The 14,603-nt window shown below is 48.6% G+C and overlaps 1 protein-coding gene, 1 long non-coding RNA gene and 1 other non-coding gene across 3 annotated transcripts; 2 read left to right on the top strand and 1 right to left on the bottom strand.

Annotated features, from left to right (window-relative positions):
• Window positions 1-1,259: 1,259 nt before the first annotated feature.
• LOC148003178 (uncharacterized) lies at window positions 1,260-6,101 on the bottom strand. The gene is made up of 3 exons (XR_015632264.1): window positions 5,846-6,101; window positions 1,612-1,742; window positions 1,260-1,496 (listed from the first exon to the last, which is right to left on the bottom strand). It is a non-coding gene; the product is annotated as an uncharacterized LOC148003178 (long non-coding RNA).
• On the top strand, window positions 5,865-12,360 carry Mrpl58 (mitochondrial ribosomal protein L58). The gene is made up of 6 exons (NM_001191656.1): window positions 5,865-6,055; window positions 8,490-8,526; window positions 10,918-10,977; window positions 11,495-11,577; window positions 11,665-11,834; window positions 12,074-12,360. Exons 1-6 carry the CDS (start codon window positions 5,870-5,872, stop codon window positions 12,156-12,158), a joined length of 621 nt encoding a protein of 206 aa, NP_001178585.1. The 5' UTR covers window positions 5,865-5,869; the 3' UTR covers window positions 12,159-12,360.
• Window positions 12,361-14,365: 2,005 nt separating this feature from the next.
• Trnar-ccu7 (transfer RNA arginine (anticodon CCU) 7) lies at window positions 14,366-14,438 on the top strand. The gene has a single exon. It is a non-coding gene; the product is annotated as a tRNA-Arg (tRNA).
• Window positions 14,439-14,603: the final 165 nt, after the last annotated feature.

Below are 14,603 nucleotides of genomic sequence, written 5' to 3' on the forward strand. Positions count from 1 at the left end.
CCCAGCCCCCAGGCCTTCACTTCTTATTGCATTTACAGTAGCCATGCCTTTCTGAGAGCTTCAGGGACCTAGAACTCTTGGTCCCCACCCGCATCCCTGGTCCCTACGCCCCTAAGGTTCCTTACCCCAATCTTGGATCTCAGCATCAACACACGGAACCGGAAATGCCTGTGCGGACTCTTGTCCGTGTTCCTTTATTGTTATTGAGAAATAATTTCTGCCAGGCAAGGTGGCATATGCCTTTAATCGGGAGGCAGAGGCAGGCAGATCTCTGTGAGTTCGAGGCCAGCCTGGTCTGTGAAGTGAGTTCCAGGACAGCCAGCACTGCTCCATAGAGAAATCTTGCCTTGAAGATTCCAGGGGGGCAGGATTTATTATGTAACTAAGTGCGCTGGACCTTGATATTTAGCCCCGCTGCTGGCCTTGCAGTCGGGATTCCTGAGCCTCCACGGTGCTGAGAGTTTAGGTGTGCAGTTTACCACACTTGGCTCTGCCTTCGCTTTTCAGTATCCTTTTCAACCTCAAACAAACCTATTTAGACAGTTTTTGCCTGCGATTTTTTTTTTAATTGTGAAATAAATACATGTTTAGAACTAGCCAGCGGGGCTTAGTCTGGGTCATCCCACTTTTGCTGGCAACATTCAAAGTCCCATGACGAGGAGCCAGCCGGAAGGCGTTACCTCGGTCAGCACCAACCACGCACAGCTTCTTCCGTGTCTGTTCAAGCTGGCACTTCACCCTGACTTCCATGCGGACCACCAACATGGCATTTCTGTCTTCTCCGTGACTGACTCCATAGTCAGGGAGGCTGATGATGGTCCATCATCAACCTGGTTCCTCCAGAGGACATTCATTCACTCAGGATGACTGGGTTACCAGAAGATGGGTGATGGACGAGTCAGCATGAAGCTGTGGCAGCCATTCAACAAGAACTTCTTAGAGTTCAAAACCTTTGCTCTGGCTTTAGCTTGGAAGGCTGTGGCAGGGGCAGGGGACAGGGGAGATTTCTTCCTTGCTTTGGTGCTATTATGGAGAAGAGGCCCTGGTTGGTGCCTGTTTGTTTTTTTTAAACATGTATGGGTTCTTTTCCTTTGTGTATGTCTATGTGCCGTGTGGATGCTTAATGCCTGAGAAGGCCAGAAAAAGGCATCAGATCCATGGGGACCGGAGTTATAGATGGTTTTAAGCCCCCAGAGGGATTCTGGGAATCGAACCCCATTCCCTCAGAAGCGCACCCAGTGCCCTTAACTGCTAAGCCATCTTTTCGGCCTCAAGCCACCATTCTTTATTCTTATTTAGTATTAATGTGAGGGGCTCCCCATACCATGGCTTAAATATAGAGGCCATGGGACAGCCTTCAGGAGTTGACTGTCTGTCCACTGTGTGGGTTCCAAGGAACGCGGCAAGCTGAGCCATCTTTCTGACCCTGGGCTTCTTAAAGGTTTTCCTGGGTTGCAGCATCAAGATTGAGTAAGTGATAGGCAGAGGGAAAGAGACTGGGGGCCACAAAGGAAGAGAAGTCAGACCGGCCCCCAGCAGCCCACTAAAACCATAAGATAGTAATAGGAAGAACGAGAGGGCCGTTTACCTCCTGGTGTTCTCAAAACTTACATTGCATGCACCGGATACTTCCCAGGGACCTGTCTCCTCCCATTGGTGTGGAGTAGACAGTTCACAGCACTGTGAACTTGTCACCTTGGAGGCCTGTCATCACCAAGACTCCACTTAGCCTCCATGGAACTCTGGAAGGGAAGAGGGTACAGTATGCTGAGCATGGAGCTGGGCCGAAAATAGGTGATTACATCAGTTAACAGCCTGAGTGGTTTCATGTGAGGCATTCATGAGAAGGTCAGAGGACAACACACAGACACACAAAGACACACATGCACATATATACACACACAGACACACACAGACACATATAGACACACACAGACACACCACATAGATGCACACATAGTCGCATACACACAGACACATGCACATATATACACACACAGACACACATAGACACACAACAAAGACACACATAGAGACACACCACATAGACATACATACACACATACATAGATAGACACAGACAGTATAAAAACATAGACACAGAGAGATACACAGATATACACATAGATACACACAGATAACACACCCATAGACACATATACAAGTAGACACATATGACATAGATACACATGCATACACACACATACATACATAGACACACACACCCACACCCACACCCACACACACACACACACACACACACACACACACAGGCTGTTTCTAGGAGACCAAGCAGGAACTTGAGGTAGAGAAGGAAGGAAGCAGTCTCCAAGGAAGCTTTGCCCATTCATTCATTCATTCAAGCCATGGAGCATGTTCTATGTGCGCATGTGCTATGCTGCTCATCCCTCCGGAGAAGAAAACGAATCCAGAGAGCTTGTCCGAATGGAGTCTTCCACCCTAGGGCTGCAGAGAAAAGCTATCAGATCTTCTTCAAGGGGCCTGTGTGCAGCGTCTCTGAGAAGTGGCTGGCTTTTCTGTGTGTTGACTTGCTGGCTCTGTGGCAAGTGATTCCAGTCTGTTGAATCCACCCGGAACTTCATGAGTCGAACACAAAAGCTCTCATTAACAGAAGAGCATTCTGAAGCTTGGAGGTTAAGTGAGTCATTCAAGGTCACCCAGAAATATTCCATCTCAGGCTTGGGGCTATAGCGGATAGCCAAGTATTTCTCTAACATGTGCAAGCCCTTGTGGTCCATCCTCAGCAACACACACACACACACACACACACACACACACACACACACACACACACACACACAGTGTATTAGAAGTATTTCAACCGAGGCCCAAGACCCCCACACTTCACTGAGCATCCCTTATGCCCACATCGTCATGGAGAGATTTAATGGATGACTTAGGGCACTCCGAAGGAAAATCCTGTGGATCGCGTTGTATGACAGTCATGTGCCAAGTCACAAGCTGTAGATCAGGGCTGGGTCTACGGATGCCGCCACTTGCAGGACTGGCCTGTTAATTTATAATCCTTTCTTTCCTTTCCCCTTGAGTGAATGGCCCCTTCCCGAAACACCATCTTGGGCCATCCAACCTTTGGGGGGGGCAATGAGAGGAAGAGGGGACGCTGTTCTCGACCATCAGTGCCAGCCTTTTCATTGTTATTGTTTAACATGAGGTCTTATGTAACCTAGGCTGGCATGAGACTCGCTGTGGAGTGCAAACTGACCTCATACTCGCAGTAGTCCTCTTGCCTCGCCCACCCATTACAAGCATGCTCTACCACACCCTTTAGTGCTCAACTATCCAGGGGAACAGTGTCACCTCCAGGGCCTGTTTTTCCTCCCCCTTCCAACGCTAAATGGTTCCCAGCAGCAGCCAGTGAGAAGAGCAGCTCCGTGCCCCAGGGAAACTTGCCTCATTCTCCCCTCTACTCCCACCTCTTGCAGAATTCAGGCCACCAGATGGCCTGGACAGGCTGTGTCTATTTGGAGCCATGAAAACGTGCAGCTTCCTTTTCCTACGGCTGTGGGTCAGGCACAGGTTGGAGCCCACCTCAGGGCCAAGGAGCCATGGGATTGCTCTGATTTTATTATTCATAATCCTGAGTGGATGCCTGGGCTTGCTCCCCTGAGCAGCATATTCCCGTCACTATGGAAACGTCTCCGCTCCCTCTGAGGTTCTGGGACTAAGTCAGTCAGGGAAGGACCCAGGAGACTCCTTCCCAACCCGGATCCCCAAAGGAAGATATCAGTTGCCAATCCTTCGAGTTCACAGAGTGCCTGGGGGCTGGTTTATCTCTCCACTAATGCGGAGACTGTAAAGGCTTGCTTCAATGACTGTCTCCTGTTTCCGGCAAGCCAGTGTCCCTAGGGAATACTTAAATTGTCCCAGGGGTGTATTTTTCTAGGTGATGATACTTCCTCAAAAAAAAACAAAAAACAAAAAACAAAAACAAAAAAAACAAGCTCTTCATTACTAACATTTGTTGACATCTATTTTCATATTTTCATCTATACACAACCTCAATCAAGGAACTTAGCCAAGGATTAGTCACCTTCAAACATCGCTTGTCTTACTTATAGCCTTAACATTAGAATTTCTTCCCTTAATACCACTATGGAATGGCTCTGCTTAGCCTGCAGTCTTCTGAATTCTGTAACCCACTCCTCCAGTTTGTCTTTAGTGGCTAGAAGAATCCGCTGTGCTGCTCCTTAAAGCTTGAGGGAGGGAAGAGGCCTGCGTTTAGAACCACTTCCCCGAAATGATCTGCCTCCCATCCCTGGTTGGGTATAAGCAAAGCCATCCATCACAACTCTCACATAGCTGGGATGGCTTATAAGGCTGTTTGGTGGATAAAAACAAAAACCTGGAGTCGATTTCATTTGACAGAAACTCAGCTTACAAAAGTGAATGGCTGCTGGTGGCACTTGTCTTTTTCTTTTCTTCTTTTTCGGAGCTGGGGACCGAACCCAGGGCCTTGCGCTTGCTAGGCAAGCACTCTACCACTGAGCTAAATCACCAACCCCTGGTACTTGTCTTTGATCCCAGCACTCAGGAGGCAGAGTTGGTGTATCTCTGAGACTTCGAAACCAGCCTGGTCTAAAGAGTGAGTTTTAGGATAGTCAAGGCTACACAGGGATACCCTGCCATGAAAAAAATGAAAAACCAAATCAAAAAACAACCAAAAAAAGTGAATTACCATGGAATTCACTTGATCCACATTTGTGGTATGTCTGTGATGTGACACACTCTGCATGTCTGGGATACAGCAGAGACCTTACATTCTAGCTAGGAGACAGGCAATATGTTAGAACATAAGACTGGGCCTTTCGTGGTAGCACTAATCTGAACACCTGTAAGGTGGACGCAGGAGGGTCAAGAGTTCAAGGCTAGCCTGGGCTAAATAGGAAACCATCTCAAAACACAAGCAAAAGACAAACCTGGTTGGGTAAACCTTTAATACCAATGATCTAGAGAGAGAGTCGGGCAACCTGCTCTACATAGTGAGTTCCAGGACAGCTAGGGTTACATAACTGAGACCCTGACTACATAAATACCACAAAAACAAAAAACAAAAACAAAAACAAAAAAACAGAAAAAACATTAAACTCAAAGCCATACACACAAAGATTGGCTGATTGTCTATTTGTCTGTCTATCCACCCATCCAAAGCAAGCTAGGGATGTGGCTCCCACACAGAGAAATGGATAGGAGAAGGCACGGATAATCCAAGCTAAGCAGGTAGGATCTTTTTGCTGTGTCTAGTTAGGTCGGTTGAAGGGTCCAGGTGAGGAGAACAGACTCGAAAAGAGAAAAGTGTGTTTCTTGGATGCAGGAACCATTTTTTTGTTTATGTATTTATGCATACACACAATTTTTTTAATGGTTTTCCAACACAGGGTTTCTCTGTGAAATAGCCTTGGCTGTCCTGGACTTTCACTGTAGACCAGGCTGGCCTCGATCTGCCTGCGTCTGCCTCCCAAGTGTGGGATTAAAGACGTGCACCACCACGCCGGGCCTTGTATTTTTTATTTTTAATGACAGGGGCTCCCTATGTAATTAGTTTAGGCTTGCATCTGCCTTAGCCTTGCTGTGCTGGGACTGCAGGTGAGCACCACTCACCCAGACCCATACAGGAATCCTTTTCAAAGAAGACTCTCCCGTAGGTGGTCTCTATTGGCCGGTTAACCTCTACCAGATGCCAGCTGGGTGCCCACCACCTCCACCACCATCACGACCAAAGTGGCCAGCCGGGAGTGAGAGAAACCAGGAGGAACTCAAATCGCGAGCTCAGCGAAGGCTGGCGGACCGCAGGGAGAGTGCGCACCGGAAGCGGTCCTGGGAGGTGAACATGGCGGCCGCCTGGGGCCTACGCTGGAGCCTGAGCCGAGCTGGAACCTTGTTGCTCCCGCCGCTCGCGCGCTGTGCTCGCCGGACTCTGCACAGACAGGTGAACGGCACCGAGTTCAAGAGCATCTACAGCCTGGACAAGCTGTACCCCGAATCCAAGGGCGTGGATACCGCCTGGAAGGTCCCGGTGAGCCGAGAAAGGCGGGACGGAAAGGGCGGTTCCTCTTGCTCCTAGGTGACGCGTGGAAGCCGGCGGCTTGGAACGTTTTGGTTGTCCTAGCAACCGGGGGGCTGGGACTGTGGGGTGAGATAGCAGCTCTAGTGGCTTGGATAGTGCAGGCCGCGGGAGAGATCCCACCACGTACGTATCTTTCAAGATCACCAGTTTTTCCACGTTTGCTTCCCGGTCCTCAGGCTCACATTCAATGGGAAGGTGGGCATTATGAACCTTGAAATTGGACAGTAAAAGCTGAGGTCTGCAAGTTGGAACGTTATCCCGTCTTTTGCCCCTTGTAACGTTAGGTAGCCTGAGACAAAGCTTGTTTGGTCCTTAAGGATCCGTGTTTAGCCAGCTGCGTGTAGTCACACTGCATGGGGCCTGAGCAGGAAAGAGGGCATCTATTGAGCTGCACCTATAGGAGTGAAAGAGCATCAGGTATTTTCATTCATTTACTCATACCTCATTCAGCAGACTTCTTTTGAGAGCATGTTGTTAGCACAGTGCTAATTTGGGGCAGAGAGTAGTAAGACAGAAATCCTAAGGCTGTGGAGCTTATATATTGGACGGCTACAGACAAAAATAAATAAATAAACCCAAGTAACACCATATATGATACTTTAGAGATAGTAAGACCCAGAAGGAAGAGGTGAAATTAGAGATACACTTGTAGGTTTGTATGTTTTGACAAAGGATCTCATGTAACCTAGGCTAGCCTCGAACTTGCTACATAGCTATGGGTGGTAGCTGATCCTTTGGGCTGTCATCTCCCAGTGTAAAGATTACCAGCATGTGTCACTATACTGGCCTATTTGTTTGTTGTGAGAAAGGTCCTTTAAAAGCCCTGGCTGATCTCTGATTTGCAGTGATCGTCCTGCCTCTCAAGCATTGAGATTACAGGCATACACTAACTAACCCAGCTTAGAGTTGAAGCTTTAAGTAGAGTAATCTGGGAATGCCTGGAAGAAGTGGGGGCACAGTGGCCTTCATCTGTAACCCCAACACTTGAGGCAGAGCCAGGGAAATTGGTTCAGGGCCAGCCTGCATTATATGAGACCTTGTCACATACAAAGACCTGGGAGAGGGAAGACATGAGAATACTGGGGAGATGAGTGTCCCAAGCAGAGCAGGTACAACCACTTGAGAGCAGTAGAATGCTGGACAAGTGTGGCTGAGTAGGGCAGTCTGATGAAGGGAAGCCAAAGAGGAGAGAAGTGGACGGGGCCGGGGATGGAATGATACAGCTTAGTTTTACAAGATTGACTGTCACACAGTGTTACACACAGCAGCCTGGAGAATGGAATAGTTAGAAGGTGAGTTAGGAGATTGAGGTATTATAGGGTGCAGTAATATGGGCAAGACAGGATGAGCAGGCTGGAAGTAGTAGGAGTCTTGAGGATGATTAGATCCTAGGCATGTTTCAAAGAAAAGTCTAGGATTTGCTACTGGATTGGAAGTAAAGTGAGGACAAGTCATCATAAGGTGCTGGTAAAGGAACATTAGGAAGAGGCATGAGGAGGCAAGAGGAAACCCTGAGGAGGGTGACTTAGCAAACAGGTGTAGTCTAGAGCAGAGTGAGAATTCCACCCCCACCCCCAGTTCTGGAGATGAAGCGATGAAGGCATCCAGAGATGCAGATGAACACTCTTTGGCTTGGAGGCCTGAAGAGCCCCTGGGGTGGTATTTGTTGGACTCTGAGGATTTAAGCTTGGAGAGTGGTGCTGCTCAGTGACAGCCTTGGTAAGGAGGAGGCCTTCTGTCAGTAGCTCAGTCCGACACCAGCCCTCCAGGTGAACCAGGACCTGTTCAAGGCAGACTGCCCGTGCTGCCAGCTTCCTGTGGGCACCAGAAGCAACAGGGAGACCCACTAGGATTGTTGTGCCAGGGTGGCAGAGAGTATTGTTTAGTATCCCTCATGTATGTGTTCTCTGTCTGGTCTCCTCCGTCCCTTTCCCCGAGGCAGCCCACTGACAGCACCCAGCAGTAGCTGAGGGCATGAGCTCCGGCTTCATGGAGGAGTCCTCAGAGGTAGCACCTGAGTCGGGGCAGGTTTGACAGCACGATTTGGAAGCCTGAAAACAGTAATGCAGTGCTTCTTAGAAGTGCTTGTCGGATTTAGTGTACGAGTGTGTGTATAAGGGTGTGAGTGTATGAATGGGTGAGTGCATGTGTGCATGCGTGGGTGGGTGTAGTCAGAGGATAACTCACAGGAGTTGGTTCTTCCTTTCCACCATGTGGATCCCAGGGAACCCACAGGTGAACTCAGCCTGTTGGACTTGACTTTTAGGAAGTGCTTTACCCACTGAGCCATCTCTTCAGCCCAAAATATATAACATTTGACATGTAGCTTTACATTATAATTCAAGTGACTTCATTCTTTGACAGTGTGTATATCACATTACAGGAGCATGCAGAACAAGCCAGCAGTGACATCCCTCTAGGTAAGTAATTTTATTGAAAGTCAGACATTGTAGGATAGGTGTCTAACTCAGTGGTAGTTAACTTGCCAAGCACCACACACACACACAGAGCCAACTACCAGATTTCTTATGTGTCCCTTCTAGATCTCTCCACACCCGTGAAAGCCAGAGAGACCGCTGTGGGTGTGAAAGGAGAGTCTTTACATCGTAGCTTAGATAGCAAATAAACGGCGCCCACACATAGGGTGTGCTTGATTCTGAACTGTCTTCACAGTACAGTGGTTGGGTGGTGTGGGAAGAGGGAAGGTACAAGAAAGTGGACAAGCCTCCCTGTGTGTTTCTCGTACTGAGTCCTGTGCGCATCTAGATATGTATCCAAAAAGGCATACAAAACCTTGAACAGTGAGGTCTAAAAACAACAAAATGTTAGAGTGAAGTCTTCAGAGAACAAAAGAAAGACTTAGGTGCACATGGTCGGCACAGCCAAAACTCCGCACACTCAGGAGACAGGGTGGGGAGGATGGCTGTGAACCTGAGGCTGCGCTGCATGGTGGGTCCCATGCCAGCTGAGCTTTGGTTTGAAATCCCATTTAAAAAGGGAGAAAGGGAAACTAGGTAGCTGGGGGACAGACGTCAGAGCTCCCCCGCTGAATAATTTTAGAATTCTCCGTCAAAGCTTGGTGTGGTGGTACATGCCTGTAATTCCATCACTTGAAAGATGAAGGCAGGAGGATCAGGAGTTCAAAACCAGCCTTGGCTCAGTAGCAAGTTCAAGAACAGCTGGAGTGATATGAGACCCTGTCTTTGGACAAACAAACTACAAATTCTGTACTTGCCAAACAGAGACAAGATTTCACAGATGTGCCTAGAAAGCATTGAGTTCCACCAACAGCCTGGGTTCTTTTTGAGACATGTTCTCACTACGTAACCCAGGCTAACTTGGAATTCACTATATAGCCCAGGCTATCTCATAAAGTCCTCCTACCTCTGTTGGCCATCTCACCCAGCATTGGATCTCTTTAAAATCAAAAGGCATACAGTTCTTCTGGGCCGTTAAATGGAGAGGCAGAGGTGCATCATCACCCCATGGTCCTTGTTTGTGGTGACACCGAAACAGAGACTTCAGCACACCATTGCATGGAGGCAGACCATACCCTGCCGCTGTCTGTGCCTTTGGAGGGAGAGGCAGGAAGCCTCTCCACAGAACTGGAGGCCTAGGGAAGCCTCATCACAGTCTCTGAGAGCAGGCATTCTGCCCAGTGAACAGCAGTTGCCCCTCCTGTGCTGAAGGATCGCAGTGTTCGGCCTCAGCCGACTCAGCTGCAGCCAGCACAGCCCACACGTGTTAGAGCAGGGTTGCTAGGCTCCACAGTGCAGTGCCAGGAACCTGTGTCATCTAGTCAGAACAAGATTCAACTAGCTTTTCCAAAGGAGGGAGATCTGGGAGGTGGTCTCAAGATGCCACCTCCTGCCATTGAGGTGCCAAAGTCCAACACCCAAACTGTGGTTCTTTGTAGGCTCGTCTTCTCGAAGTCCCCTGCTTCTGTGTCTTCCCTGCCCAGACACTTTCAAGGCCTTTGCATGAGCTACAGAAATGGGAGGAAAAAACCTCATCTCTCCGTTTAAAAATAAACAAGACAGGCACTGGTGGCACAGGCCTTTAGTCCCAGCACTTGGGGGGTCAGAGGCAGGTGGATCTCTGAGTTTGAGTCTAGCCTGGTCTACAAAGTGAGCTCCAAGACAGCCAAGGCTACATAGAGAAATCCTATATCAAAAAACCCAAACAACGGAGCAAGAGAGGTGGCTCGGTGGTTAAGAGCACTGTCTGCTCTTCCATGGGTCCTGAGTTCAATTCCCAGCAACCACATGGTGGCTCACAACCATCTGTAATGGGTTCTGATGCCCTCTTCTGGTGTGTCTGAGGACAGCGACATACACTTCCACCTCGGCTTGTCCTCTTCAGCTTCTAGCCCATCTGACTCCATATCCACCATGCATTGGACTGTGTGAAACTAAGTCTGGCCCTTAGCAAGAGTCTTCACTTTAAAGCAAACAGAGCAGGGGTTGGGGATTTAGCTCAGTGGTAGAGCGCTTGCCTAGGAAGCGCAAGGCCCTGGGTTCGATCCCCAGCTCTGAAAAAAAGAACCAAAAAAAAAAAAAAAAAAAAAAAAAAACCAAAAAACAAACAGAGCAGAAGGATTTGTTAGAGTGTGCTAGACTTGGGTCATAATTGTACTTCTCCCACTCTGTGAGGCCTTGGGACAATCAGTTGTTCTGATTTTAGTTTCGACATCTGTGAATACTGTCCAGGAGAGGGAGAGGGGTAATAGTCATGTTGACTAGCAGTCTACATTGATTGACTCCATGTTCGGCTATGGCAAATCCTTGTGTGTGTATTCTTTCATTTCACAGATCGGTTGAGCATATCTTACTGTCGGAGCAGCGGTCCTGGAGGGCAGAACGTTAACAAAGGTACTGGCACCTTATCGCTGTAAGGGAACTCAGCAACTCTGCGTTCACATTCCTGTGGAATAAAGGGGTTTTTCTGCTCAGCTCGCACACCTCCAGCTTATAATAATTCTTTCTGTTCTTCTGAATGTGCCCGATTGTCTGCTTCTCAGCTGTGGATTGCTGAGACTAGGCTCGGCTTCTGAGGGTAAACAAAGAATTCACAGCATGGGAGGGCAGCCTGCTTGGAGAGTAGGTTTCTTTTGCTCCTGAGAAACCAATCCCCTGCTCTTTCCAGAGTTCAGTAAAACTTTTCTGAGGAGCCCTGGGATTTGCATACTAGAAGTATTTACATAGTAGAAGTTTTATACCGAAGAGCCTCATTAGCCCTGCAGGCTTGTTCCATGGCCAGTTTTGACATAGACTAGAATGTTCCTGGTTAGGTAGTCAGCTGCCCTTGGCTTCAGGAATATTCCCGAGGCCTAGGTACTGTGGTTTCCTAACAGTCTAAGGATCAATGCTCCTCCCTCCCCATACACAGTGAATTCCAAGGCCGAAGTAAGGTTTCACTTGGCCAGTGCAGACTGGATTGCGGAGCCTGTACGCCAGAAGATTGCCCTCACGGTACCTGCCCCTTCTGTCCCTATGGGTCCCTGAGGTGGGCATAGGCTTGTGGGCCTTTCGGGTGTCCCTCATTTTCCTCCTTGGCAGCATAAAAATAAGATCAACAAGGCAGGAGAGCTGGTACTTACCTCCGAGAGCAGCCGATACCAGTTCCGCAATCTGGCAGAATGCCTACAGAAAATTCGAGACATGATTGCCAAGGCCAGCCAGGTGCCCAAGGAGCCATCCAAAGAAGATGCTCAGCTTCAGAGACTCAGGTACAGAAACACCCTGGCAGCAAGCGGGTCGTAGGGACCTGGGCTGGGCAGGTGAGAGGGCCGGGAGTCCAGGAGCTTCCAGCAGGGGTAGTGGGGAAACTGCTAAGAGGAGCAAGGTGTGACCCGGGCCAGGGTACACATCTGGCTCCTACTGACCAGACTTCTCTGCTCCCCTCGGTTTCCAGCTTTGAAAAGCACTGATTGCACATCTGGGCCTCATCGCTGTCCTTTGTTTTCAGGATTGAGAAGATGAACCGAGAAAGGCTACGACAGAAAAGAATAAACTCGACCATAAAGACAAGCAGGAGGATGACTATGGACTGAAGTCACCCCACCCTGCTGACAAAGGCCAGAGTGTCAGTGCAGCTCAGCAGAGAGCAGACACACCACAGGAACCTTTCCTTGATTCTTTGGAGTGGTGTCAGAAGGTTCCTTTGGAGGGAAGGCTGCAGGTCATCCAGGGCAGCTCCCTCCCTCTGTTATCCACCTCATGAGTTACTGTGACAATAAACTTCTAAGCACAGGAGGCTTTTCTCAGTGAGAGCTCTGCACAGGGCTCTCACCTTTCAGTCTAACCCACCTCACAATTGAGCACATCCAGCAACAGAGGATTGTGGGTCAGTTCACAAGAAACACACAGCTAGGAGGGCCAAGATAGGAGAGCAGGCATTTGAGCCGGACCTTCAGAAAGACAAACTGAACACTGGGCTGGGAGAAAGCTGGGCGGTGGGAGGTAACAAGGAAGCCAGGGACGCCTAATGACAGATTGTGCAGGAGACTCGAGAGGTGTACCAGGCAAGTAGGCACTCAAGAGCCTCATAATCCACTGAGCTACATCCCTAGGCCAGAAGTTTGGGGGTTATTTCCTTAGGTATACAGCAGGTGGATATTGTGTGCACATGCACACACACACAGGTTAGAGAGCATCTAGCAGTCACCTCTTCCACCTGGGGATGGAACTCAAGTCTCAGGCTTAAGCACAAATGCCATCACCTGCCAAGCCATTTCACTCTCTAGTTTTATTTATTACCAGGTGAGGTATGCATGTCTGGTGGTCAGAGAACAACTTATGGGAGTCAGTTCTCTTCCTCTGCCACGTAGATTCCAAGGGCCAATCAGGCTTGGCCACACGTACCTTTAACTGCTGAGCCATATCACGTTTTTTAATACCTCCAACAACCCCTAAATGTATTTACTTTTAAAACCAAAAATGAAGGCCAGAGAAAAGACCTGGCTGCCCAGACTGCTGTGAGTTTGATCCCTGGTTCCTACATGGTGGGAGAGAACTGACTGATGAGAGGTGGTTTCTGACCTCCACAAGCTCTGTGAAACATTCGTGTGCACACACAAATATAACAATATTTTTCTAATTAGATAAGCTTTGCCCTGGTCAAATTTCCCAGAGACAAACCAGAATTTGGATTCCATATTAGCTTGAAAATAGAGCACCATTTGTGTCGGGCAGGAGGCATCTTTAAAGAGGAAAACATTGTGTTGGGTTGCATGGAAATCCGATATATTTGGTTTGTGTGTCATTTTAGTGTGCTCCAGGGTTCTGCCATGCAAGAGAATCCATGCCTAAAATTTAATACCTCTAAGTTGCTATGAGCTGCCACTGGGCTTGGGTGGGGGTTTATACCAATTCCACTATTAATCTTGTTAGTTAGCAGTTCCCCAGGATCTCAACAGCTCCTCCATCACAGCTTCCTACAACTGTCCAATCTCCACATTGCGCCAAATGCTTTCAAACCTCAGCTTTAGCTCCAAGCATGTTGTGCTCCCCCACCTGCTGATGCAGCATTTAGTGAAGTCAGCCTTGAGAAACAGAGCAGGGAATTGTTAGGGTTAACTGCAGGGACCAATTATTCCACGCAGATATGTGCTCAGTTACATAGTCAAAAACCATACATACCTCCTTTCAAGCCTCAGCCTTTTCCCAGAAACCTCTACACCTACCATGAAGCCATTGCTAAGCTATACCTCCCAGACTGCTCAGCGCTTCCATTCCCTTAGGTTTTTTGTGTTTTATTTTAAGTGCGTTTTAACATTACAGTACTAAGCTAGCCGGCTCTTGTCTGGTTTTCCCTCTCTTCCCCTTTGACACCCGCCCTCCATAGATACTGTCTAAATGTTTCTATCGTTGCTGGAAGGATCGGGAAGATTCTCCGGTGTGTATGTTTCAATACTGTCGATGTTATGATTAATATTTGTCGTCCTTTTTTGTTTCACTGTCAGTTCTTTAGAGGTGTACGAAGGGACAAATTGGGCCTGGGGAACGGGGTAAGGGGTAGAAAATTGACGCCCTGGAAACTTTCACGCTTCCGGAGGAGCATTCCGCTTCCGGAGGAGCATCGACCCCCAGCCCTCCCTAGGCTCTGCCCTGTGCCCGCTGTCTGCTGTACTCCTCGGGCATTTTAGTTCAGGTCTCAGCTTCTTCGGAGCAGCAACCAAAATACGCCTTTAAATTGGAGCATTCGGAGGTATAGTCGAGAGTCCATTAGAATGGAAAAGACGAGAGCCACGTGCTGTGGGCCCCAGTGGCCTAATGGATAAGGCACTGGCCTCCTAAGCCAGGGATTGTGGGTTCGAGTCCCACCTGGGGTAGAAGAGTCTGCTTTTTTTTTTTTCTTTCTTTTTAAAATCTCACTTTAGACGAATGGAGGCCACACTAACCTTCAAGACTATGAAACGCGCAAGCTTGAGATGCGGAGGGCCTTGAAGAACTAGGGTCCAAAGCCACTCGCAGTCAGCGGAACCTTGTGGCGTGCG

This window comes from Rattus norvegicus, chromosome 10, assembly GCF_021556685.1.
Source record: "Rattus norvegicus strain SHRSP/BbbUtx chromosome 10, alternate assembly SHRSP_T2T, whole genome shotgun sequence".
Taxonomy (NCBI): Eukaryota; Metazoa; Chordata; class Mammalia; order Rodentia; family Muridae; genus Rattus; species Rattus norvegicus.